General features: G+C 44.4%; 4 protein-coding genes across 4 annotated transcripts; all 4 read right to left on the bottom strand.

The window, feature by feature from the left end:
* Positions 1–6689: 6689 nt before the first annotated feature.
* Positions 6690–7670, bottom strand: LOC115395718 (olfactory receptor 6C4-like). Its single transcript, XM_030101352.1, has one exon. The coding sequence runs from the start codon at positions 7668–7670 to the stop codon at positions 6690–6692; it is 981 nt and encodes a 326-aa protein (XP_029957212.1).
* A 3138-nt stretch (positions 7671–10808) lies between these two features.
* On the bottom strand, positions 10809–11780 carry LOC115395545 (olfactory receptor 6C4-like). Its single transcript, XM_030101121.1, has one exon. It carries the CDS (start codon positions 11778–11780, stop codon positions 10809–10811), a length of 972 nt encoding a protein of 323 aa, XP_029956981.1.
* A 3609-nt stretch (positions 11781–15389) lies between these two features.
* LOC115395503 (olfactory receptor 6C4-like) lies at positions 15390–16361 on the bottom strand. The gene has a single exon (XM_030101075.1). The coding sequence runs from the start codon at positions 16359–16361 to the stop codon at positions 15390–15392; it is 972 nt and encodes a 323-aa protein (XP_029956935.1).
* Positions 16362–18834: 2473 nt separating this feature from the next.
* On the bottom strand, positions 18835–19818 carry LOC115395721 (olfactory receptor 6C4-like). Its single transcript, XM_030101358.1, has one exon. It carries the CDS (start codon positions 19816–19818, stop codon positions 18835–18837), a length of 984 nt encoding a protein of 327 aa, XP_029957218.1.
* Positions 19819–25267: the final 5449 nt, after the last annotated feature.

Genomic DNA, 25267 nt, shown 5'->3' on the forward strand with positions numbered 1-25267 from the left:
ACAGGAAGAAATTAAAAACAAACTGCGTCGACCTCTTACTTCAGATTTACATTAGATACTGATTCAGTGTTATATTTTCTACAAACACATACAGTGCCTTGCAAAAGTATTCATATCCCTTGAATGTTTTGCCTGGGGGGGGGGGGGGGGGGGGCAGTGGCCTGTTCGTCCCGTTCGCCTGGCTTGTCCTCCAGCATGGCATGGCGTCGTCAGGGTTTACCGCTGCCACTTTGCTGTCCTGCTCTCTGTGTCGGACATGTCGCTGCCTAGTTGGGCTCCATAGTCCTCCTCACATTAACAAATCTCTCATTGAAGTTACTGAAGTGAGTTAGCGTGCTACCTGAAGCCTGCCGCCAGAGAAAGTTGTGTGTGTGGGTGTAGTCTCTGTCGCCAATGAAAAGAACGATCATGGACAGAGAGCCAATCACAAGTTGCTATGCATGGAACCGTGAGTAATGTTTCATACGATTGGCGGAGCCTGCGAAGACATTTTTAATTCTTTTTTTTTTATCGTCGTGCATTAAAAGTAACGAGCCTGTTTTGAAAATGTACGGGGTAAAAAGTACAGATACTTGTGTTAAAATGTAGCGGATACAAGTAAAAAGTACTCAGAAAAATAAATACTCAGTAAAGTACAGATACCAAAAAAATGTACTTCGTTACATTACTTCGTTACTTGCACGTCGTTATTTCCCATCTCTGCTGATAATGCGCTAGTATCAGCCAGTCGTCCATGTAGGTGAGAATCCTCAGACCACGACGACGGAGGGGCTCCAGCGCGGCCTCGGCACACTTGGTGAAGGTGCGAGGAGCAAGAGAGTAGCCGAAGGGGAGCCGGTAGCACTGGAAATACTGGTCTCCCACGGCGAACCTGAGGAAGCGCGTGTGCCTCCTCAGAATGGGGATGTAAAAGTAGGCATCTGTGAGATCGACTGACATCATCCAGTCCCCGTGGCGGACGCCCTCCGGTAGGTGTTTGTCCGTCAGCATACGGAACCTCCTGGTGGACACATGAGTGTTCAGGACCCATAAGTCCAGAATGGATCTCTTCCCGCCGTTCTTCTTGGGAACCAGGAAGTAGGTTGAGTAAAAACCCAAATGGGTCTCCTCCGCGCTCAGCTCTGTTACCGTGCCCCGGCATAGGAGCGAGGACACCTCTGCCTCGAGAGCGGCCCCCCCGCGGGCATGTGAGCCGCGTATGGAGGATCCCGTTGACAGGAGGCGGGCGATACGCGAACTGCAGGGCATAACTGCATCTCAGTGTCCTGGACAGTGAGGGTGAGAGCCAGCATCACACACCATGTCAGGAAGTGGAGCGTCATCGACTGTACCACGACCAAGGCCTGGGGGGGCGGCCCACCCGCCCTCCTGGCCTCGGGAGATGGGGGGGCCCCGGCGAAAGGGCTGCGGACGGAGCATCCCAAGAAGCAGCGCGGGCGGCCACCCCAGGGCCGTGAACCAGTGCTTTGTTGAAGCTGAAACTGGTGGAGGCAGTGTGATCCCGAGACATCTCGGTCCGCTAACCTCGCAAATGACACCGGGGTCCGAACACACGATGGCGGGGACACAGGCCGACGTAATTCCAGCACCCTGAAGCTCCGCTGTGCTCACACAGGGAGACGCAGGTGGGAAACACAGCCTGGAGCGCTTGTGAGCTGCTGGTAAGCCGTCAGAGGCGCTCCTTTTGCGCGTTGCGCACGGCGAGAGTGCCTGCGGGCCTGGACCGCCGCTATGGTCCGCTCCCACGGTCGCAGCGCGGCAAAACCGTTGGGGAGAGAGAGCCGGTGACGAAGCGAGGAGCCCAGCGCCGGGCACGATGCGCTCCTCTCTTGAGGAAGCGGTGTGCATGCCGGAGATGCGCTCCGCTTTGCCCCGTAAGGCAGGCACGGCGAAGGGCAGCTGCATGCCGGGGCGCACGGGCGATGCCGCACGCACTTTATGACACAGCGGTGGGAGGGAGGGAGGGAGAAAGCCCTGCCGGGCTCGGCATGCTTCAGTCATGCAAGCGCGGTAAGAAGGGAGGGACTGTTGCTCTTCAGAGATGTAACAGGCCTGTTGGCCTTTAATTTAAACATTTTTAACAACAGAAGCAGGAGGAGCAGATGGGGCGCTACGCGACTCGGGAGCGTGGGACCGTCTCGGCTGGTTGGAGCCCCGGGAGGAGGAGGACCGGCTGGATGAGCGGGCCTGGCGAGGCGCCGGGGCACTCCAAGGGGCAGACCTCTGCTGCTCCGCAGGGCGTCGTCGCTCCACGTTTGGCGCACGACGGGGCTGAAGGTGTGGGGCGAGCTGCTGAGAGTCTCGGGCCGCCGCCTTGAGACGCTCAATGATGACCTGTATGTCAGGGCCAAAAAGAGAAGAGGTGGACAGGGGGAGGCCCAGGACTCCCCTATGGTCCCACTCCAAGAGGGAGGAGAGGCCAAGCCACAGGTGCCTCGTGGCAAGCTGGGTGCTGGCCATGCCGCGGCTTCCGTTGATCCAGAGACAGGCAGCCAGCCGTCCACGCAGTAATACTCACGGTAGCCTTTCACCGCCCCCTTGGCGGTGAACGGCGTACACCAGTCACGCTGCACGTTGGCCTGGAATGATGGCACGGCAGGACATAGCACCGCAGTCCGGGACCGAGTCCCTGACTGGGTTGCCAGCCCGAGTGCAAAGTGTGAAGTGCAAGCTCCGGTGGCTGCGGTGGGAGCGCCAGGCCGGTACGTTCAGTGGCGGAAGTGGCTCTGGAGAAGGTGGAGAGGGAATCATCGTGCCGCGTGGATTTCTCCGACACGGAAGAGCTGCTGCTGCTGTTGATCTCTCCGCCCGCTCCGGCCCAGTCGTATCGGCAAGAGCAGAGAAGTCCTCACCGGCGTCGTCTGGAACGGAGATCGGAGAGATGGCGCCCATGAATGCCACCCGCCGCTTAGCTTCTTTGGGCGGCAGGGCAAGGCAGGTGGGGTAGGATGCTCGCTGGCGCTGATGCTGCCAGCTCAGGCAGGTGAAGCAGCGCTCGTGGTGATCTTGCTCCAGGAGCGTTGTGCCGCAGCCGTGGCAGGAGAAAGGTCCGACGCCCAATGCAGCATTTCGCGGGTCGGCTTGTCAGTCTTGGATTCTTGCATCTTGATCTTGAATGGCTTCGTAAGTCTCAAGGGCTGAGAAAGAAGAAGGGAGTGCGTTGCGCAGGCGCTGGTGATATACCCTTGGTGAGGGGCGTGGCAGCGTGCCAGCACGCACAGGGGATTGGCACGTCCGTTTGAGACTTGTCTCAGTGATTGGCTGGCGCCAAAGGAGAGTACCAATAGTGAAGCCCGTAGGTGGACTAAGCACTCACGAAGTAAAACTTTGCTGTTCAGTCCTGAAAAGATGTGACTTTTGACTTTATTTTGGCTTGTGCAGTTTTACACATTATTGCACTGGCTGATAGAGTTACTTTTGATGCGCTGGCGCCACAAGAGGACTCGATGTGGGAACCAGCAGAGGCTCCACTGAGGCTGGACGGAGGAGACAAGACCTGAAGAACCGCTACTGAAATGTAAATATATTCTAAAGTTAGCAAATGATTTATTCAATCAGTGATGTGATGCCAGCAGCCTAGAAAATAACATACTAGCTAAAGGGAGATTACATACAGACAGTGGAAGTTGAGTCAAACATTTTATTAAAGTTTCTATTGTCTTTTGTTCAGAGTATTATTGATTATTGATTTTCTCCAGCCTGGTCACTACTGCGGCCAATGAATGGCAGCTTTCTGTTTATCTTTCCAGGATCTCCGCCGTGGTGACGGCCGGTCTCGGTCCAGCAATGGCGGGAGCGGATGGCACGCACCGCCCTCAGTGGCTTGATTCCCAGGTCCGCTCAGTCCCGTGTCCTGTTCGGTCCGAGGTAATGCCCGGCACCGGGTCCGGTACTGGGTGTCTGTGTATTGGTGGGACCTTCACCACTGTGGGGAGGAGACTTGACCGCAAGTACCGCTGCTGTCTGACTCTGAGACATATTTCAATGAAACTATAAAAATCTAAGCAGTATACCGTGTGTCAGCCTAATTTTTTGTAATATCAGGACCTATTATCTGTTCAGACCTCAGCCGGTGTCCGTTCGTCCAGGCGATGCTGTTCATTGCTGCCATGATCTTCAACCGGACAGTGTTTTTCTATTCTCCTTTAATTCCAGTTTTTGTTCTTCCAAAGAACTCATCCTGATTTACCTCCACCTCCGACATGAGAGGATCAATTTCCAGCTCGGAAAGCCTTCTTATTTTGCCAAAATTGCTCCTTTTCCGTGTTTGACCTCAGTGGGCGGGGCTTCTGAACTATGAATGTTTCAGGACGTAACATGTCAATGATAATCAAACTCAACTGCGGCATTTATCAACGCCCAATCATTCAAACACTGAGATCTGCGAGGTACAAAAGTTTCTTTAATGCCACGCGGGCTCCGTTGTATGTTGAGCTCACCTCTCAGATGTACACCCGTTTGAAAGATCGTTTGACAAATGACGGCCATTGTCTGTGTGTGAGGTACAAAATTAATGTATGTGAGAGGACCAGCATGAAGTCCGGAGGTGAAGCTGTGAGGAGAGCTATTTTTTGTGTTGGACCAATATCTTCTTTTTCACTCTACAGGGGACTTTTTTTTAAGTTTAGTTGATTTACCATTTTTTGTTTTGTATTTTTTGATGTGGCCAAAAAAATGTTTCCTCATTTTGAGAATCTGGATTTTTTTTTTTTTAGTCCACTCACACTGCCTGTCATCCAAGAGTAGCACTGAATTGTTTGGAGTTTTCATGGCGTTTGGTGTTTTAGAGTTGATGAAACAGAATCAAATATAGAAGAGACAATATCGAAACATATAGTAACTCTGGATTATATTACTTTGACCTTTGACCTCCAGGTCCAGTGAGGATGTTGTGAACAATACATATCCTTGAACTTCGACTTTAAACAAGTCTGTAGGACTGCTTTCATTTACCTGCATACTGTTCGTAACATCAGAATGGTTTAGAGATGCCAAGAAATTAATCCACTCATTCGCTACTTCTAGATGAAACAATTATAAATCCTTATTATCAGGGAGTCCAAATGGCATCAATAAGTCTTCAACTGATTCAAATTGCTACAGCAATAACATTGACAGGAACAAGCATGAGAGCGCACTTCACCACAATATGAGTTTCTCATCTTTATTTTAACTGACAAGATAGAGTCAGGCTCTTTCATTTCTGAAAGAACAGAACACGGACACAGCAGGTGACTTGGCAACATCCTTCTTTATTTTAAAACGGGGGAAGGGGGAGATAGAGTTTGTTGCGCGCAGAGATGTCATGCATGAAAAAGTCAGTGTGTTAGTTGTGTAGATGAGAGTCGGAATCAGATCATCACTCAATGGCTGCGTGAAATCATAGTTTAAGTAATGCGGGTCAGGAATATGAAACTTGGATCTCGGAACAGAATGCTTCAATGACTGACACCAAGAACACAGACGGACTGGCAGCATGACACAGAACTGAGCTCCAGCGTATACTGCAATCTCCATGTGAAGACGATCACCCAGCATGAGCCCTCAAAATAAGACAGGAAACAGTAAAGGCAGAAAATGTTGGCCTGACAAGAGGTCGATGGTGTCAGAATAAGGACAACGCGGTGGGAGAGAGGTGGCCCAGTTCTTACTAAAAACCTCTCTGAAATCTGTGTAGCAGTTCAGATCACTGGAGAGGCCCAGGAAGTCTTTCAGTCCACTGTTCCACTGCTTATCAAGCACTCATCAGGTGTGAGATGACAGTCTACATCAAAATCTAATGAAGTTCACATGAACTGCAGCTCACAGAGCCTGCAGAGGACAAACACTGGCTGTTATTTTGACAGACTGATTTACAGAGTGCAGATGCGCTGTGTGTTGGTTCTGTCATTCACGATGAAAAGACACTGGAGCGCAACCTGTGGCTCATAACTTTGACTTAGTTGTGGATTTTACATTAAATTGCATGACTTTTAACTGAAGGATAAAGTGACTGAGAATCATTGGAATGCAAAGTAGAAAAAAAATAAATAATTGTATTTTTTTAAGCGTGGTCATTCCAAATCTGAAATCCTACGAGATGGTACACAGTCATAAGAAAAGGAAAAATGCCAAATCAGAGAGTCGCAGATGAATGTGTAGTATTACGATGACAGTCCCATATGATTCTGTACTGAGTCAGTACTTCATTTTACATTGTCTGCATGCTGGTTGACATTACGGATTGAGTAATTACAATCTCGCTCCATCATCCATGATGATGGTGATGTGAGCCATAAGAGGCCCATGGCCTCACAACCTTTGCACATTTATATTTCTTTTTACTTAATAATGGGGATTCATTTTTGAACATTAAAACTTACTTCACTGAGAGAAGAACATCGCTCTGCTGAAATACTGGACTTCAACAAACAGCAAGAGTCTACGTAAAAACTTGATCACACAAAATTGGGCAAGTTATATTTACAGGTTGAAACAGGTTACAAATTCAACAAGCTCCTCAGTCATGGCCACTGTTCTTTGTTGTTGTTTTTTTAATAGAAGCTGTGTTGACTCTCAAAAGCCATACCACACAGTTTATAAAATCACAAATTACAGCTTCACTATGTAGAATGCACATGTCTGCATCTCAGTTTTAATCGAAAAAACAAAATAAAACTTCACTTATTAACTAAATCACACTGCGTTTTTTAAGTTTGCTCATTCTTTGTTCTGATTTTGGACTTCTCCCTGACTTTCAGCAACTTTTTCAATGATTCCTTGATTTCTTGAGTCTGAAAAACATAAATGATTGGGTTCAGTGTGGGAGGGATGACATGACTTAAGGACAAGCCAATGATTCTAGCATTTATACTGATTTTAGCCCTCAATAAATACACAAATAAGACAGGCAAGTACAATAATGCCACTAAAGAAATATGGCCGGTGCATGTTTTAAAGGCCTTCACTCTTTGCTGAAACGTAGAAATTTTTGATAAAGCATGAATAATACAACAATAACTAAACAAGATAAATATCAATGGCATCCAAAGAATAAGAGTCGTACCTAGTCGTCCAATGGCATTATTTGGGGTGACATCGTTGCAGCCAAGCTGATAAACAGGACCGTGGTCACAGTAATAACTCTTGATAACCACTGACGAACAGAAAGAAACTCTCGTGAGAAGGCCGACTGCAGTGAGAATCACTGCCACAGCAAAGAGCCAGAAAAAAGCGATCACAGACAGCATGAATCTGTGCGTCACCTTCACCTGATAGTGCAGTGGATAGAGGATGGCCATCAGTCTGTCAATAGAGAGTGCAACCAGATTAAGAGACTGCATTGAAGCTAATGTGAAGCAGAAAAACATGTAGGTCAAACAGTTATTGTAGGAAATATAGCGATGGTCGAACAGAAAAGTATCAATAAGTTTTGGCACCAAAGCAGAGCTACTTAACAAGTCTGTCAATGCCAGATTAAAAACCGCAATATGTTTGGGACTCCTTAATGTGTGATCCAACATGAGAACAGTCATTACAGTTACATTTCCAATGAATGAAAGACTGTAAACAAAAAAGAGAAAAACAAAGTAATACTTGATATTTGGTATGCCAAAGAATCCACTTATTACAAAATATGCAGGGCGCACAAAAGTGATGTTATCCTTTAGAGCAGCGTTGAAAAAATCCATGTCAGGTCTTTTTGCTATTCTTTCTCTCCCATCTCTTCTGTCAGGCGTTTTGAATAAGAGAGAAGCAGTGTGACTCTTCAGTCCAAACTTATGAGGGCTGTCTTTTCCCCTGTGTCAGCTTCACACCAGCCTGACGTAATGCCACTGTGGTGGTTGCTGTACATCCAGCTGTTAGCTTCTTCAGTGACTGTAAGCCCTTTGTAAGATGCAAAAGGGGAAAGGTGCACGGGTGGGGGGGTGGGGGGGTGGGGGGTGTTCCAAATTGATGACCGAATCCCATTTTGATTATTTCTGTCATGATTCTGAGCATAAGTTCACCAGATTTCAACTTTCAAGGATGAACCCGATGCCCTACTCGAAGCGGGGGGGGTCATCTTGGGCAGGCGACTCCTGGTCTGGATGCTGAGAGGGTGAGACTAGCAGGGCTCGATCTCCCCCCGGCCGTGGTGTCCACTATCCACAGTGCCAGGGCCCAGGGCCCCTCTTCTATCAGGGCTTACAGGTCTCAGTGGTGCCTCTTCGCGTCATGGTGGAAAGGGGTGTGGACCCCGGCTCCTGCGCCGTAGGCGGGGTTCTGGAGTTCCTACAAAGTTTGCTGGATAGTAGTGCTTCCACCCTTGCGATGCTTGCATCAGCCACTACGACGGGCCACGCTGGCTTCGGGCGTTTTTCGGCACGCAGCCACCCGCTGGTGAAGCGGTTTCTGCGTGGGGTGTGTAGGTTTAGGCCTCCCCCTAGACTTGTTGTTCACCCGTGGGACCTCCATGTTGTGCTGGATGGTCGGGTGGGGGAGGGTGGCCTTCAAGCCTTTGGAGCAGGCGGGCTTCAGTTTTCTCTCCTTCAAGGCTACTCTTCATTTGGCTGTGGCTTCTGCCAAAAGGGTCGGGGATCTCTGCGCCCTGTCGGTCCACCCCTCCTGCATGTCCTTCAGCCAGGATGGTGGATTGGTTCATCTCTGGCCTAACCTGGCCTTTCATCCCAAGGTTATCACTTCGGATTTTCATTCAAGAGTGATCCAGATCAGGGCGCTTTGCACCTCGCCTGGTTCATCATTGGACGATCCGTGGCTGCAGTTGCAGTGTCCGGTCAGAGCTCTGCATTGTTACGTTGAGCATACAGCTAGCTTCCACACTATGGACCAGCTGTTTGTGGGATTCGGAGCCAGGGGCCATGGAGTTCCACTGTCCTCCCAGCGCCTTGCCCACTGGGTTGGTGGTGCTATTACGGCAGCTTATGAGGCACAAAACCGCCTGCCGCCGGCGGTGGTTCGTGCCCATTCCTCACCTGGTCTGGCAGCCTCTGCGGCTCTGTGCAGATGTGTCACAGTGGGTGACATCTGCCAAGCTGCTTCTTGGGCTTCTGCATCTACTTTCGTGAGCTCCTATCTTATGGATATGTGCCCCGATTCTGTGGCCATGTCGGTCTTACGCGGAGATAGGGGTCCTGTCGCGTAGGTGGACTGGTTCCTGGCCTGGCCGGCTGCTGTTTTCCCTGGGGGACTTCAGACCGCGGCGAAGGTCTTGCCCGTCTGCCGGTGTGACTCTGGGAGCCCTGACAGTTGTGTGTGTGCTTTGTCGGTGTGTCACGGTTTTTATTGGACACATGTCAGTGCCTCAGTGCGAGGGTGCTTGACGTCAGTGTCTTGGGGGCTTGGTGTGGTTGTACTGGATGTATGGCCTGCCGGCTTCCTCTTCCGCACCAATCTTGTCAGCCTGTCCAGCTGGGAGTACATTAATCCCTACGGCCTCCGTCTTGGTAGGATACCAATAGTGAAGCCCGTAGGTGGGCTAAGCATCACACGAAGTAGAAATTATAGTTTCTAGATGTAACTACAGTTCTACAAGTGTGTGTATGCCCACCTACCTGCTAGCCCAGCTGGACTGCTTCCGTGTTCTCCTGAGCTGATCTGAAGAAGGGAAAGCAGACGGGTCCGCTGGATTATATCCTCTTGGAGAGGGGCGGGGCGTGCGCCAGCGCACGGGCATGATTGGCACGGCAACTCATTTGATCTTTCTCAGTATCTGGCTGGCGCCAAAGGAGGGTACCAAAAGCAAAGCCCAGAGGTGGGCAAGCACACACTCGTAGAACTGCAGTTACGTCTAGTAACTATAATTTTCAACCAACAGCTAAAGTTGCATGGACAAACAACAATGTGACTAAATGCTGATTTCATTTTAATTGTATCATGTGAACACTTTTATCTTATTTGGTTGTTTCAATTAGAGTTCGTCCAATATGGGGAATTTTGGCACCAATACCGAGCTGAAAAAAAAAAATCTGATGTCCGACATATCATATGTCTTGGCTGATTAATAAAATAAAAAACATGGAAATCTACAATCTACAGCAAATATACTGAACATTTATATTACCCAATATATAATTCAGGAAAAAGAAAGAGAACACTGTATGATCAAAATAAGGAACTTTAATATAAAATATAGATGTAGATCTTTACAATGAGAAATCTGGTGACCTGGCCGACTGACACCACAGATGTTGTATCCAACGCCTGTTGGGTCCTTTGTAAAGGACCCCCTGCATTCTGTGACGTCTTCGCAGGACAGGTGAAGTTTCACGGGAGTCCAGAGGAGGAGAGGTTGTTCTCTCTTCTGAAGGAGGTGTTCACCACCACCCCCGTCCTGACTGTCCTGGACTCAGAGCGGCAACTCATTGTGGAGCTGAACGCCTCCAATCTAGAGGTAGGAGCAGTGCTCTCCCAGTGTAGTCTCTGTGATAACCAAGTCCACTTCAATACACAGTGAGAGTATGTGTAATATCATGTTCACACAAAGTAAGTCAAGTTATGTCTACAGGGAAAACAGTTTACAACTTCAACAAGCTCCTCAATCATTGTCACTGTTTATGGGTTTTTTTTCTCTCTCTCTCAAAGGTTTCAGAATTCTATTTGGACTTTCAGTGATGGAGTAAAAAAAATTTTAATCAATACCAGCTGTTCTGAATGTCAGAAGCCACACCACACAGTCGGAAACAGCTCCAGCTTACTGAATACACATATATCTGCATCTCAATTTAAAAAAAACAACCTTTTGAACTAAATCACACTACCTCTTTTGCATTGCAATGAAAATGTATTTTTTAATAGTGTTAAAAATAAAAGTTGCATGAATAAGTGTGCTAATTCTTCATTCGGATTTTGAACTGCTCCCTGACTTTCACCATCTTTTTCAATGATTCCTTGATTTCTTGAGTCTGAAAAACATAAATGATTGGGTTCAGAGTGGGAGGGATGATAGTACTCAAGGACAAACCGATGATTCTAGCATTTAATTGGATTTTGGACCCGAGTAAATATACAATTGTGATTGGCAAGTAGAATAATGCCACTAAAGAAATATGGCCGGTGCATGTTTTAAAGGCCTTCAATCTTTGCTGAAATGTAGAAATTTTTGATAAAGCATGAATAATACAGCAATAACTGGCCACAATAAAGGCTAGTGGAAACCCAATGATAGCAACTGGCAAGATACCTGCCATTGCACGACTTGGAGTGACATCGTTACAACCAAGTCGGTACACAGGACCGTGGTCACAGTAGAAACTCTTGATAACCACTGACGAACAGAAAGAAAGTCTCGTGATAAGACCAACAAGAATCAGAATGGATATAACAGCAAAGAGCCAGAAAAAAGCAATCACAGACAGCATGAATCTGTGCGTCACCTTCACCTGATAGTGCAGTGGATAGAGGATGGCCATCAGTCTGTCAATAGAGAGCACAACCAGATTAAGAGACTGCATTGAAATTAATGTGAAGCAGAAAAACATGTAGGTCAAACAGTTATTGTAGGAAATATAGCGATTGTCGAACAGAAAAGTATCAATAACTTTTGGCACCAAAGCAGAGCTACTTAACAAGTCTGTCAATGCCAAATTGAAAACCGCAACATGTTTCGGACTTCTTAACGTGTGATCCAACATGATAACAGTCATTACAGTTACATTTCCAATGAATGAAAGACTGTAAGCAAAAAAGAGAAAAACAAAGTAAGAGTTAATGTTTGGTATACCAACAAATCCACTTATTATGAAATATGCAGGGCGCACAAATGTGATGTTATCCTTTAGAGCAGCGTTGAAAAAATCCATGTCAGGTCTTTTTGCTATTCTTTCTCTCCCACCTGTTCTGTCTGGTGTTTTGAGAAAGAGAGAAGCAGCCTGACTCTTAAGTCTACACTTATGAGTGCTGTCTTTTCCCCTGTGTCAGCTTCACACCAGCCTGACGTAATGCCACTGTGGTGGTTGCTGTACGTCCAGCTGTTAGCTACTTCAGTGACTGTAAGCCCTTTGTAACATGCAAAAGGGGAAATGTGCACTGGTAAGGGGGTTCCAAATTGATGACCGAATCCCATTTTGATTATTTCTGTCATGATTCTGAGCATAAGTTCACCAGATTTCAACTTTCAAGGACAACACAAGGCAAAAAGGGGAGTATGCTGTGTGCTCCCAAGGATTTCATTTCAGGTGGATGACTTAGTGAGGTATTCAAGTCCCACAATAAGAAGGGCAGATGTCTTAAACTGGACAAGTATGTGGGGCCTCGCTGAGTCCTGGAGAGGCTGGATGGAGTTGTGTCCAAAGTTCACCTGCTGCCAAGTGGAAGAAGGATGGAAGTGGTGTATTTGCCTACAGGGGCATAGTCACTCCAGCCAGATGGAGTATTTGAGAATTTGTGAATCCCATATTGTCCAGCGGGAATTTCTAGTTATCACTCAGACATCCGTTGATTGACTATGTCAATAATAAAGTTACGGTTACGGTTAAGATAGTTAAAGTTAAAGGTGCATTAAGGAGGTTGCACGCTTTATGCGAAACAGCGGCCCCTGCAGGCCTTGGGCGTAATGCGGCTTAATGAAAAACTCATGCCTGTGGCTCGCGTGCACGGAAGAGCGGAACGCCTTCCTCGCTCTTTTAGTAGCGCTCGAGTAAAATTTTAGTTTCTTTTACTGGGTAGAGTCTGTCCTGGAGCTGTGGCAGTGCGAGAAGCCAGTCTTTTCTTACTTTCTGGAAGCTCCTGCTCAGTTGTTGCTCACTAAGCATCTGGCGGAGTAATGGCAGACAAAACGAAACCTAACTCAATCAGGCCAGCCGGAGCGCGCATTACATCATTCCTTTCAAATTCTCCCCAAAAAAATTCTGGTGCCGGACCGGCACTGCAACTTTCAAGTAGCAATTTAGCGCTGTTAGCGGTACTTGCAATGAATATGTCAGGGCACATTGTACACATCATTAAAAATGTGAAACATATTTATGGTGGAAAATAAGTATTTTTAAAGTTGAAAAACTCCTTAATGCACCTTTAAGTATGGATGGGATTGGTTAAATGCAGCAAAAGAATTTCCCCAAGAGAAACAAATAAAGGAAACTTTATTTTCACAGGAGGTCAAGATACCACCATCAGTCACACCCTTTGGATGTCTCTGGCTCACAAATGAAGTTCTGTGCAAGAACCATGTTGAATTCATGCAAGATGTCATCTAAAAAAAGAACTTCAGGCCTTTTCACACCAGCCCTGTAAAATCTGGATTTTAGACCAAATCAGGACTTTCTGGGAAAATCCTAATCATTGTTGCGTGTTTCCCCTGAAGTCATATCTGGAGCTTTCAGGTGAACTCTGGACCCCTTGAATCACCCTGTCTCAGAGTGGACTATGGGAGTATTCAGAAGAGTCAGAAGAAGCAGATGATCAAAGTTAGAAAACAGAAACTGTCTCGTGGGAAGACATGGAGTCATGAGGAAGTGCAGGCGCTCACTGAAAGATGGTCAAAAGACTATCAATCACGGTTGTTTGTGGTTAGCCGTTAGCTGATAACAACTAGCCGGCTGCTGGAGTGGGACTTCCAGTTTCGGTCCACACCAATCAAATGAGCTGGATTTCTTCTTCTGCCTGTCTGGTCAGTGTCCATTTGAAGCGACAGCGCCGCCAAATGAGCAGTTGCTGTAATTGCATGGCATTGTCCGGGCGTTTGGTCTGTCAATGCTCCGCTCTCAAAAGGCTGAACCAGATGAAAGCGTGGAATTCGGAGTGGTGGGAGCAATTGGATAGTGCTGGGTGATGTGTTGGTAAAAAGGTGTGAGTTGTGTAAGTGCCATGTCCAATCAGACCTTCTGTTATAACATTTACTGAGCTCCTGTAATGTTGGTGAATGTGTTGCACTTAAGCTGGTCACAATCTGACTCTATGAAGCCAGTCGCTCAATATCAGAAATCTCCCGGTGGTGATTGACTCTGACACAGGAGTTTTGACTGGTCCTGTCAGTAGGTGTGCTGCATTTGACAAATTTAAGTGAGAAAATTTGCTGAAGTTGGTGTGGATATGTGGTGCACGGTGTGGAAGTGGATGGGATTCTCACGTGTTTTGATGGCAACAGCAAACCGCCGCCTGTATAATTTTGAAATGAAAGCACCAGCGAATGGAACCTCTCCAAGTGTTAAAGCAGAACTATGAAACTGTTGCTCTCGTGCTCCCCCTACTGGTCTCCTGTGAAAGCTCACTGTTCTCCACGTCTGTCCGTCACGTCCCCGCCCCCCGTGTGTTTCCTTTTTTTCTGCTCATCAGACAAAGGTTTTTTCTGTCTTTTTGGTTCTGCCTTCCGTGAGCACCTAAGGGTGGCGTTGCTAACGCTAGCGAGGGTTTCATTTTTGTTTTACGTGATTTTATACTTGTACTTCAGTATGAGTGCCGTATAGCAGGTTTGTTCTCGCAAGATTTTCTTTCTTCTGAAAGTTGCAAATGCAAATAGAGCTCGACCGACATGGGGTTTTTGGCGCCAATACCGAGCTGAAAAAAAATCTGATATCCGATATATCCGCCGATATCTGATATTGGTGGATATATCATATGTCTTGGCTGATTAATAAAATAAAAACATGGATATCTGCAATCTACAGCAAATATACTGAACATTTATATCACCCAATATATAATTCAGGAATCAGAAACAGAACACTACTTGATCAAAATAAGGAACTTTAATATAAATTGTAGCCGCAGATCTTAACAATGAGAAATCTGGAGCCCTGGCCAACTTTGATTCCACAGATGTTGTATCCAGCGCCTGTTGGTTCCTTTGTAAAGTTCCCCCTGCACTGTCTGACGTCTTCGCAGGACAGGTGAAGACAGTTGAAGTTTCACTGGAGTCCAGAGGAGGAGAGGGTGTTCTCTCTTCTGAAGGAGGTGTTCACCACCACCCCCGTCCTGACTGTCCTGGACTCAGAGCAGCAACTCATTGTGGAGGCGAACGCCTCCAATCTAGAGGAGCAGTGCTCTCCCAGTGTAGTCTCTGTGATAATCAAGTCCTCTTCGATACACAGTGAGAGTATGTGTAATATCTTGTTCACACAAAATAAGTTATGTCTCCAGGGAAAACAGGTTACAAGTTCAACAAGCTCCTCAGTCACAGTCACTGTTTGTTTGGTTTTCTTTTTCAAAGGTTTCAGAACTCTATTTGGACTTTCAGTGATGGGAGTTAAACATTTTCAGTCAATGCCAGCTGTTCTGAATGTCAGAAGCCACACCGCACAGTATGAAACATTCCAAATTACAGCTTCAGCTTACTGAATACACATATCTGCATCTCAATTAAAAAAAAAAACCTTTGAACTGAATTACACTACCTCTTTTGCATTGCAATGAAAATGCATTTTATAATAGTGTTAAAGATAAAAGTTGCATGAATAAGTGTGTTAATAAGTTTACTAATTCTTTGCTGTGATTTTGGACTGCTCCCTGACTTTCAGCAACTTTTTCAATGATTCCTTGATTTCTTGAGTCTGAAAAACATAAATGATTGGGTTCAGAGTGGGAGGGATGATAGTACTCAAGGACAAACCGATGATTCTAGCATTTAATTGGATTTTGGACCCGAATAAATACACAATAGTGGCTGGCAAGTACAATAATGCCACTAAAGAAATATGGCCGGTGCATGTTTTAAAGGCCTTCACTCTTTGCTGAACTGTAGAAATTTTTGATAAAGCATGAATAATACAGCAATAACTGGCCACAATAAAGGCTAGTGGAATCCCAATGATAGCAACTGGCAAGATACCTGCCATTGCACGACTTGGAGTGACGTCGTTACAACCAAGTCGGTACACAGGACCGTGGTCACAGAAGAAACTCTTGATAACCACTGACGAACAGAAAGAAAGTCTCGTGATAAGACCAACAAGAATCAGAATGGATATAACAGAGTAGAGCCAGAAAATAGCGATCACAGACAGCATGAATCTGTGCGTCACCTTCACCTGATAGTGCAGTGGATAGAGGATGGCCATCAGTCTGTCAATAGAGAGTGCAACCAGATTAAGAGACTGCATTGAACCTAAAGTGAAGCAGAAAAACATGTAGGTCAAACAGTTATTGTAGGAAATATAGCGATGGTCGAACAGAAAAGTATCGATAACCTTTGGCACAAAAGCAGAGCTACTTAACAAGTCTGTCAATGCCAGATTAAAAACTGCAATATGTTTCGGACTCCTTAACGTGTGATCCAACATGAGAACAGTCATTACAGTTACATTTCCAACGAATGAAAGACTGTAAGCAAAAAAGAGAAAAACAAAGTAATACTTAATATTTGGTATGCCAAAGAAACCACTTAATATAAAATATGCAGGGCGCACAAACGTGATGTTATCCTGTAGAGCAGCATTGAAAAAATCCATTTGAGTAATTTTTGCAAATCTTTCAACGTTCTGTCTTCTCAGGTGTGTTAAGTGAAGAGAGAAGCAATGTGTCTCTGTTACTCTGAGCTTATAGAAACTGTCTTTTCCCAGGACAGATGCACACCAGACTGACGTAATGCCACTAATGTCGCTGGGTGTGGAAAAGAAATGACCATCGATGTTTAATGTGGGAGAAAACTTATGTATCTCTGAAAAATCCATCCATATACACAGTGATAACATGCAGACAATCACCAGAAAGGCCCCCCAACGGGCCCCTCAAGCCAGAGATCATCTTTCAATGAAGTTAGATTAGTTTTTTTTTTTTTTTACTTGTCCTTGTCCATCACCAAAGCAGCAGAGTGAAGGTCTGGCAGCTGTAATGTGCAAGACAGGCTTGCTCTTTCAATAGCAGCTTATAACTATAAAGCTCCTCTTGATAACATGGTTTCTTACTTTATTTTATTGATTTTGAATACTGATACATGATACTGCTGGACCTGACAGGGGGACAGAAAGACAGGTAGAGAGACAGAGAGTGAAGGAAATAAACAAGTGAACAAACAAGCAAACAACAATAAAACAAAAAGACTGGAGAGAGGTGCCAAGTTTCAACGGTCTTTCACTTAATATCGACAGAGGCCTAATACACAAAGCCATTAGTCGATCCCACCACAAGACAACAAGGTGACTGAGTCCACATGCAGGATATGAAGAGTGATTTAAGGTCAGTGTGATCATGCAAATGTGACAATGATCATGCATATATGACCTCTGACCCCTGAGAAGACCAGAAGCAGGTTGGAGAGGCCCTCAGGGCCCAGACAACCGGCGACCGTCCCACAGCCCAGATGCCAGCCACCCCCCAGGCAGACGTCCACGCACCGGTCCAGAAGAAGGCCCCAGCCAGGACCCACAGCAGCCATGGGACCCAGGTTCCAGAGGACCAAGACCAGCAGGCCCCTGCCCGCCCCGGGCACTGGACGCCCAGGGCGGGCAGAACCAAGAGCCCAAGAGCCAACCCCACCCACTCGGGCAGAGGGCCATGACCATACCCAGGGGGACCGACCCAGGCCACTTTTTTCATGAATCAATACCCTTGCATTTTTCTGTGCATTTGCTTCTTTACTGTGTCCACCTCTGTGCTTCTTCTCCTCCCCTCATTACTCCTGATCATTGTCCGGTGTGTATCGTCAAGCTTGTGTGGCTACTAAAGCCCTCAGTTTGGGCCGGGGTCTGCTTTGGTCCGCTTGTGTCCTGCCACAGGACTTTGTGTTGGAATTTCTTGCATTTACTTTGACTAAAGCAATCAATGTTTGTCTAATTTGAGCCTGGTGGTGTGTTTAGTTCTCAGAGCCCACTCTGTGACAGGACGAAACAACATTGAGCTTAACGGACGACATTTTAAAAAATATCTGTTCAAACAGAAACACTCAAAATGCTGAAAACAGTGTAGTTTCCCTATAGGGCCACAAATGGGTGTGTGTTTATATATTTAAACCACTTCCAAATGCAGTCATTGCTGTTTATTTTGTAGGAGCCTGAGAGTTTGTTGGCAATCTTTGAACTCTGACTTTATTAACAAGTCACTGACACACATCATGCAACATACCACACCGTCTTACTCATGGAGTTGGAACAATTACATCACGCTTTAAACAAGATAGCATACACATGTGGCCAAATAGCTACAAACTACAGCTTTATCCATAATTAGTCCAAAGAAAAGTGCAAGGAAATTACTTCCCATAAGTCTTTGCGCTGCAGGAGACACAGGTCCTGTCAAGTAATCGGTTATTATCTCATCTCCTCCAGGGTCCAGGAGGGCTCGTCTCTGCTCGTCTTCATGCTCAGTCCATGTTTTGAAACACGTAGATTGTTGTGCTTTTCAGATCTTTATTTTTTTTCACGTCATATTTAAACTGCACCGGATCATTCATATATCTCTCATTTGCACATTATTTTTGTGTTCTCAAGCAATATATCAACCCAGCGTCACTCACAGTAGTAAAAACACCAAGTAGACTGACTGACATCAACATACAATACACAATTGTGACAAAACTGTCCTCTGTATTTATATGTGGAATATGGGATTACAGAAAAAAAACAACCTGATTACCTTCATGATTTATGTGATTTGTAATTTGTCTGATAAATTAACGAATATATTTAATTTTATTTCAGTCGACTCAGTTGCTTATAGCCACAAAAACACAAGGATAAAAATAACCTATGGTTCACTTCTAAAACAGCTGATAGGATAATGCATAACATATTTACATCTCCAAAGTATGAGATTTCCTTTCTATTTGTTTTTTCTTCATTGAACCAGCTGTCACACAAACCTTCATGAGTTCTGTCTCACTGAATTTCATCTTGACTTTAACAATACAAGTTGTGCTTTTCCAAAACTAATAAAAAAACAAAAGTGGCTTTATCGTTGTTTACTTTATTTAATTTTACACAGTAGTCACGTTATAACTATTTTTGCTACAGTTCGTTTGGGTCTCCTGCCAATTTTTAATAATCTCTTAATAGATTCTTTAATTTCATGTGTCTGCAGAACATATATGATGGGATTGAGCATGGGGGGGAAGACAGAAGTCAGAGACAGGTTTATGATCCTGGCGTTTGGGTGTATTTTCTCCATTAAGGTAAATGTAATCAAAAGTGGAATAAAATAAATTGCAACCAGTAAGAGGTGACCAATGCACGTTTTAAAGGCCTTGAGGCCTTGCTGAGCATTGGCCACTTTAGCCAAAGTGCAGCCGATGTAAAGATAACTTAACAAGATGAAAACCAGCGGAAGCCAGAACATGACAACTGGGTACAAACAACTAATGACATAACTGGGGAAATGGTCATTGCACGCAAGTCGATAAAGCTGACCGTGGTCGCAGAAATAACTGTTGATCACCACAGAACCGCAGAAGGAAAGCCTTGTGAGGAGACCGACGGCTATGAGCACCGCTAATATGATGACGGACCAGAAAGCAGCGATCATGGAAAACATAAACCTGTGGGTCACCTTCACCGAGTAGTGCAGAGGAAAGATTATGGCCACCAGTCTGTCGTACGCCAGCACAACCAGATTGAACGACTGCATCGAAAGGCAGGTGTAGCAGAAAAACAGGAACGTCAAGCAGTCCTTGTAGGCGATGCGGTTGTTGTTGAAAAGAAAGACGTCGAGAACCTTGGGCACCAGAGCGGTGTTCCCGAACAGATCACAAAAGGCCAGGTTGAAAACAGCAATGTATTTGGGACTCCACAGACTATGATCCAAACATATAACAGTCATGACAGCCATGTTCCCCAGCACCGAAACGATGTACACGAAAAACAGAAAGATGTAGTAATATTTGATATTAGGTATGCCGACAAATCCACTGATGAGGAAGTAGGCAGGGTGCACAAATGTGATGTTTCTCCCGAGAGCGGAGTTGAATAAGTTCATTGTGGAGCTACAGCGTTGTTGACGATCAGCTGATTGTTCTCTGTCGGTCAGGGCTGCGTTGTGTGGATGTGAGGACGCTCGGTCCTCCAGTTCTTGTGACGACACTCAGTCAATATTTATCTGTTGTGTCAGATGTGGCTTCAAGGGAACAATCCTCATCCCCACCTCCGACACGTTACGTCGCTGTCTGGCCCTGTTTCTACCTCACTTTTTTTTTTTTTTGGCGAAAATTGGATATTTTAGCCGTTATTAAAATATCATCTCACCAACACTTAAAAAAACCAACAACAATGAGTTATTGCGTGATTGAAGGAGCATAAAAAAAACAACTGCATCAGAAAATGTAATCATCTTCAATAGGGTTTCCATTTTTAGAAACGAGGCTTTTTTGCAGGTTTTATGCATAAAAGATATTTCTAATGGACGGTATATGGTGTCTTTAAAGCCTGAGGAGCCATACTGTGCATCAGTCCTTCTCAAAGTTGTGAAACATGTTTTCTATTTCATTGCATCATGACTGATTTCATAACATTTAGAATTAGTAAAAATATTTTATTAGTCATTATTATATTATTTATTCTGACATGATCATGTCATTAAAATTTTAAATCGATTTTGTGTTTTAGTACTGCATACAATATTCAGACACTGTCGGGGAGACAAACAACACATGAAGATATATAACGTATTTATCTATCTGTGCTTTATAGCTGTATTGACCAATTTACTTAAAAATCTCAAAAATCAAATAAAAACTTGCTAAAAATTTGGCTTTGCTGGTGTTTGGTGATACAGAAAGGAATTAACCTGGAAGGACATTAAACAGTTTTTATTTATTCTCCAATGTTGTTACCATCCATTACTTTGACATTTCCACTGTGACTCTGAAGTATTCACCATAGGAGGGGGCAGGGAGGAGCGACGGGGAAGGGTTTTTGGGGGTTGTGATACCCTGGATCTCGGGGTACTTGCCTGGAGCATGGGGGGTAGCTGTCCGTGTGGGTCGGTTCTTCTGGGTATGATCATGGCTCTCTGCCTCAGTGGGTGGGGTTGTCTGTTTGCTTGTTTGTTTCCTTCACTCTCTGTCTCTCTACCTGTCTTTCAGTCCCCCTGTCAGTTCCAGCAATATCATGTATCAGTATTCAAAATAAAGTAAGAAAGCATGTTAAGAAGAGGAGCTTTATGCTTATAAGCTCCTCTTGGAAGAGCAAATCTGTCGGGCACATAACAGAAGCCAGACCTCCATTCTGCTGCTTCCATGCTGGAAAAGACAGGTGTATAGAACAAATGAATAAATTCATAAATTATTCAATATAAAGGTTGACTGAGTTTTAATAATCTAAAGAACAGAAAGTTCAGAAATTTGTTTAAATGTAGTGAGTAATATTTTTTAAACGTCAATGATAAAAGGAGTTTACATAACAATAAGGAAAGCAGTGAATAAAACAATCATATTTAGGAGAAAGTAGAGCACCGCAATATTCATGATCAGTTTGCTGTTAATGTGCATAACAACATATATGAAGATGAAGGAAAAGATGTGAATTTGTGCATAAAAATTAAAGCATTTTATCACAAATCATTTATTCAGGACAGAGAAGGGGGTCACTTTTTCAGAAAACATATTCAAAATGATTTATTCTTGTAATTGCAATTATGCTGAAAACCCGCTCTTTCCGTTTCCATTTCACAGAAGCAGAATTCGCTGTTTGTGTTTTACAACCCTACTGCTCAAAGGCCCAAATAAAGAAAGTAACAAGTAACATATGTACTGTCACAAACACACACTTAGATTGTGGATACATCTGGATTTGTAATTTTGTCTCGTTTGTTTCCTCAACAAATTTTTCAGAGATTCTTTGATTTCTTGTGTCTACAGCTCATGTGTAATTGAGGTTAACATGGAAGGGAGTATTTGGGACAGTGAGGTTTATAATTCTTGCATTTACAGGTATTATCTGCATCATCGTGTATGTTATTATTACTGGAAAGATAAACATTGTCACTAATGAAACATGAGTTGCGCAGGTTTTTAAAGTTGTTTTATTTATAGCATACCCAATGCCTACGTAGCTACATAAAATTATCGCAATAGGAAGCCAAAGGAAGATACCCGGTAATAAAATACTAGCAATGAAGCAAGGTGAGTCATCGTTACAGGCAGGTCGATATATTTGACCATGATCACAGAAATAACTCTTAATTACCACAGATCTACAAATAGAGAGTCTGGTAAGGAGAACAGTTACAGCAAGTAGTGCAGAGATGCAAAAAAAAAAAAAAAAAAAAAAAAAAAAAAACATTCATGCCAAGTTAATTGTTTGAGAGTGAACTGCTGTCTATCTCTCTGTGTCGGCACTGCGACAGAGTGGTGACCTGTCCAGGGTGAACCCTGCTGTCGCCCATTTTCAGCTGGGATTGGCTCCAGCCCCCTGAAAAGGGCAAGTGGCTCAGAAAATGAACGATGAATGAATCTTTTTAGAATTTGTCACGTCGCCCTCCTTCAACAAAGTTGCACTGAAGACTGTCAACAAAATGACCAACAGAGGTTTTCCTTTCCGGCCTCAGGCTCAGTGCTCCTTTATCATTAACATTAAACACTAGGGGTGTGACGAGACACTCAGCTCAGTAGACGAAACACGATGTTGGGTTCATGATCAGGAAACAAGACAAGATTTCCACTTTACTTTTAAGAAAACTAAACTGACAAAATATGACTGGAAAAACAGACTTTCTATACAGGTACATTTTGTGCACAGGTGTAATGAGGGGACACCCTAAACTCCAAGCAGTCGTGTCCCCTGGAGATGTCAAATGTAAATAAAAGCAGAGAATATTTTTCCACAGTGGTGCTTCTTGGACATCATCTTATTAACTTTTGGAAAATGCCTGTATCATTTCTGGTAAAAAGTAAAAAAATAAATATAAACTTTCTGGCTGAATAAAAGTACCTTTGTGCCTAAATTTGATCAGGCAGTGTGTCTGCATCCACAGGACATCATGAGAACGACTCAAAATGATGTAGTGCATCTATCTGCTAGGCCTTTAGGTGGCGCAGTAACTCTGTAAATCTGCCAGAAATACACCAAAAACGGAAAAGAAGGCACGGAGCATGGGGCTGTCCGCTCGGGCTAGAATTTGCCTGGAAAACTAGTCCGTTGTCCACGTTTGGCGAGGTGTCCACTCCGTTAGGTGTGTGCTCGGAGTTTGATAGGCTTCTGCCTTGTGCCCACGAGACAGCTTTTCGTCTAGATGAGAAATATCGTGATTTAATCTCATCACTCCCCAAGGAAAAGTGTACTGTGGACTAATGTCATCGAGTAACAAATATGAAATCAAAGCTCTTGAGTTCTGAGTCATGTGAAACCAAAGCGGCTGTCAATAAACCGTGGGTACAACACTTGCCACCCTCCAGGACAGGCGGAGGGTAGCCAGAGTGAGCAGGATCATGAAGAATCCCCAGTAAACATTATCTTGTGACTTGACACTAATGAGAACGGTAAGAAGATGGATGAAATAAAAAAAAAAATGCAAATGTGTTGGCACTTTTAGTATGTTACATAACAGAAGCATAAAACTGGCGGTCACTGTGACTTCACTGTGGTGCTATGAAAACTTACTCAGCTCATATCTGAGTTAAATCAAAGGAAATCAATGGATAAAAATCCTGATGGCTGAATCTGTGAGGCACCGGTGACCTTGAGCCAGTGGAGCATGAAGGGTTTATCTCCCAAGTGAGAATAAATTACAAGTATGATTCATGTTATCCTGATAATCAAGTCAACAAACTTCATTTCACAACTCATCTGTTCTTTACTCCCCAGCTGAAAGCCAGAAAAACTCGGGCTAATGAGGCTGTTAATGAGCTGCTTGTTGCAGCTGCGATTGCAGGATGACGACATGCTGGAGAGTAAACACCCGTCCCGAACTTCAGGGGACGACCAAGGGAGAAAGACTTTTTGAGGAAGTTAAACTTAATGACTGTGACAAGTACATCATCTCTCTGAGCTTTTTTTCTCTAAACTTTCCTGACCAGGGCGACTTGGTACGTAAAAGTAACACATTATTCTAGTTTTAAAGTTTCTGTTCCACCTTATCAAACTTCGGGTCATGGCTCACAGGACAAACCACACACTGGGTCATTTCTGTGGACAGTTTAGAGTCACCAGTTAATCTCAAGTTGCTGTTTTCAGGCTTACACAGAAAGCTGCTCTGAAGCCTGGGATTGAACCAGGAAATCACTGTTGTGAGGTGGGAGTGCTAACCACGTGGCGTTGTGAACTGTACAAATGAAAAATGGTAGCCTATAGAACTGAATCTCTTTGACATGGCCCAACAAGAACACCGAAGAAGTGTGATTTTTTTTCTGATCTGATTGAACAAGTCAGAATACGTTAAATTCCCGAGGAATATTAGCTCAGAATGATTAATACCCCCATGGTGTTCAGTGTGGTGGGCCTTGAACTGCGTCAGAGCGAACTCCAGAGGATATTGAAGCTCCAGGGCCTCTGAACCTAAACTATTACACCAAGCGTGATCCTCAGGGATTCACTATTAAGCTTCTGTTGACTAATGAATTAGCTCTGTGGGTGTAAGGCAGGTGCTGGAGGATCTGATGGTTTGAATCCCCCCCGCCTCAATCCTGCAGTTCAGCACTCTCTTATGGGAATCAATAGAAGACAGATGGAGCTTACAGCTAATATTTCATCTCACCGTCATCTGATTAAGTCTTTGAGGTGAAATGTTTTATTGATTTCAGGCAGATTGAGGCGCCAACGAGATGTAGTTTGATATATCATCACATCAGAGAAGCTCCACAAAGATATTTCTTATGTTTTTCATAATTTAATGCAATGAGGCGTTTTTAATACACACAGGCACTCTTTAGGAAAAGGTTTATTTTCTCCTTTTTTTAGATTAAATGAATTAAATACAATTTTTTGTATTGCTTGAAGACCAATTGCACTTATTTTCCACAATCTGTGTGTTTTATGACTGGATGTTATTGGATGTTCTCAAAAAATGATGTATAATTAAAAAAATACGGCAGTAATGTTCCTTTTTCTTTCACTACATAATCGATGGCCTGATTCTTCTTATGAATCCATGAAACCACTGGTGCCTTTGCTTTGTGTCGAATAACAGCTGTCATTTTAAGTAAAAGTATCATCAGTTACTGTCACATGATAAGTAGTTTTTCTACTTTCATTTTTTTTAAACTTCACAATGATACTGTAATAGATACTTTATTAGTTTTGATATTTATTAAAATAAAACTTCACCTTTCCTTCGTGGCCTAAGTTGCTCAAACACAAAAAGCCTAAAAAAGTTATCAAGGGTAATAAAAGTGAACTTCATCTGACTCTCCAGCATCACAAACAGATCTGTGTGCATCTCGGGGGAATGCCACCGCAGTGTCACTGTTTCTTTGCTTTCAGACTCGGGAGAC

The sequence above is a fragment of the Salarias fasciatus genome, chromosome 10 (genome assembly GCF_902148845.1).
Source record: "Salarias fasciatus chromosome 10, fSalaFa1.1, whole genome shotgun sequence".
Classification (NCBI taxonomy): Eukaryota; Metazoa; Chordata; class Actinopteri; order Blenniiformes; family Blenniidae; genus Salarias; species Salarias fasciatus.

Coding starts and splice junctions, on each gene's coding strand:
- LOC115395718 (XM_030101352.1), bottom strand. CDS start 7,670: ATGGATTTTTTCAACGCTGCTCTAAAGGATAACATCACTTTTGTGCGC.
- LOC115395545 (XM_030101121.1), bottom strand. CDS start 11,780: ATGGATTTTTTCAACGCTGCTCTAAAGGATAACATCACATTTGTGCGC.
- LOC115395503 (XM_030101075.1), bottom strand. CDS start 16,361: ATGGATTTTTTCAATGCTGCTCTACAGGATAACATCACGTTTGTGCGC.
- LOC115395721 (XM_030101358.1), bottom strand. CDS start 19,818: ATGAACTTATTCAACTCCGCTCTCGGGAGAAACATCACATTTGTGCAC.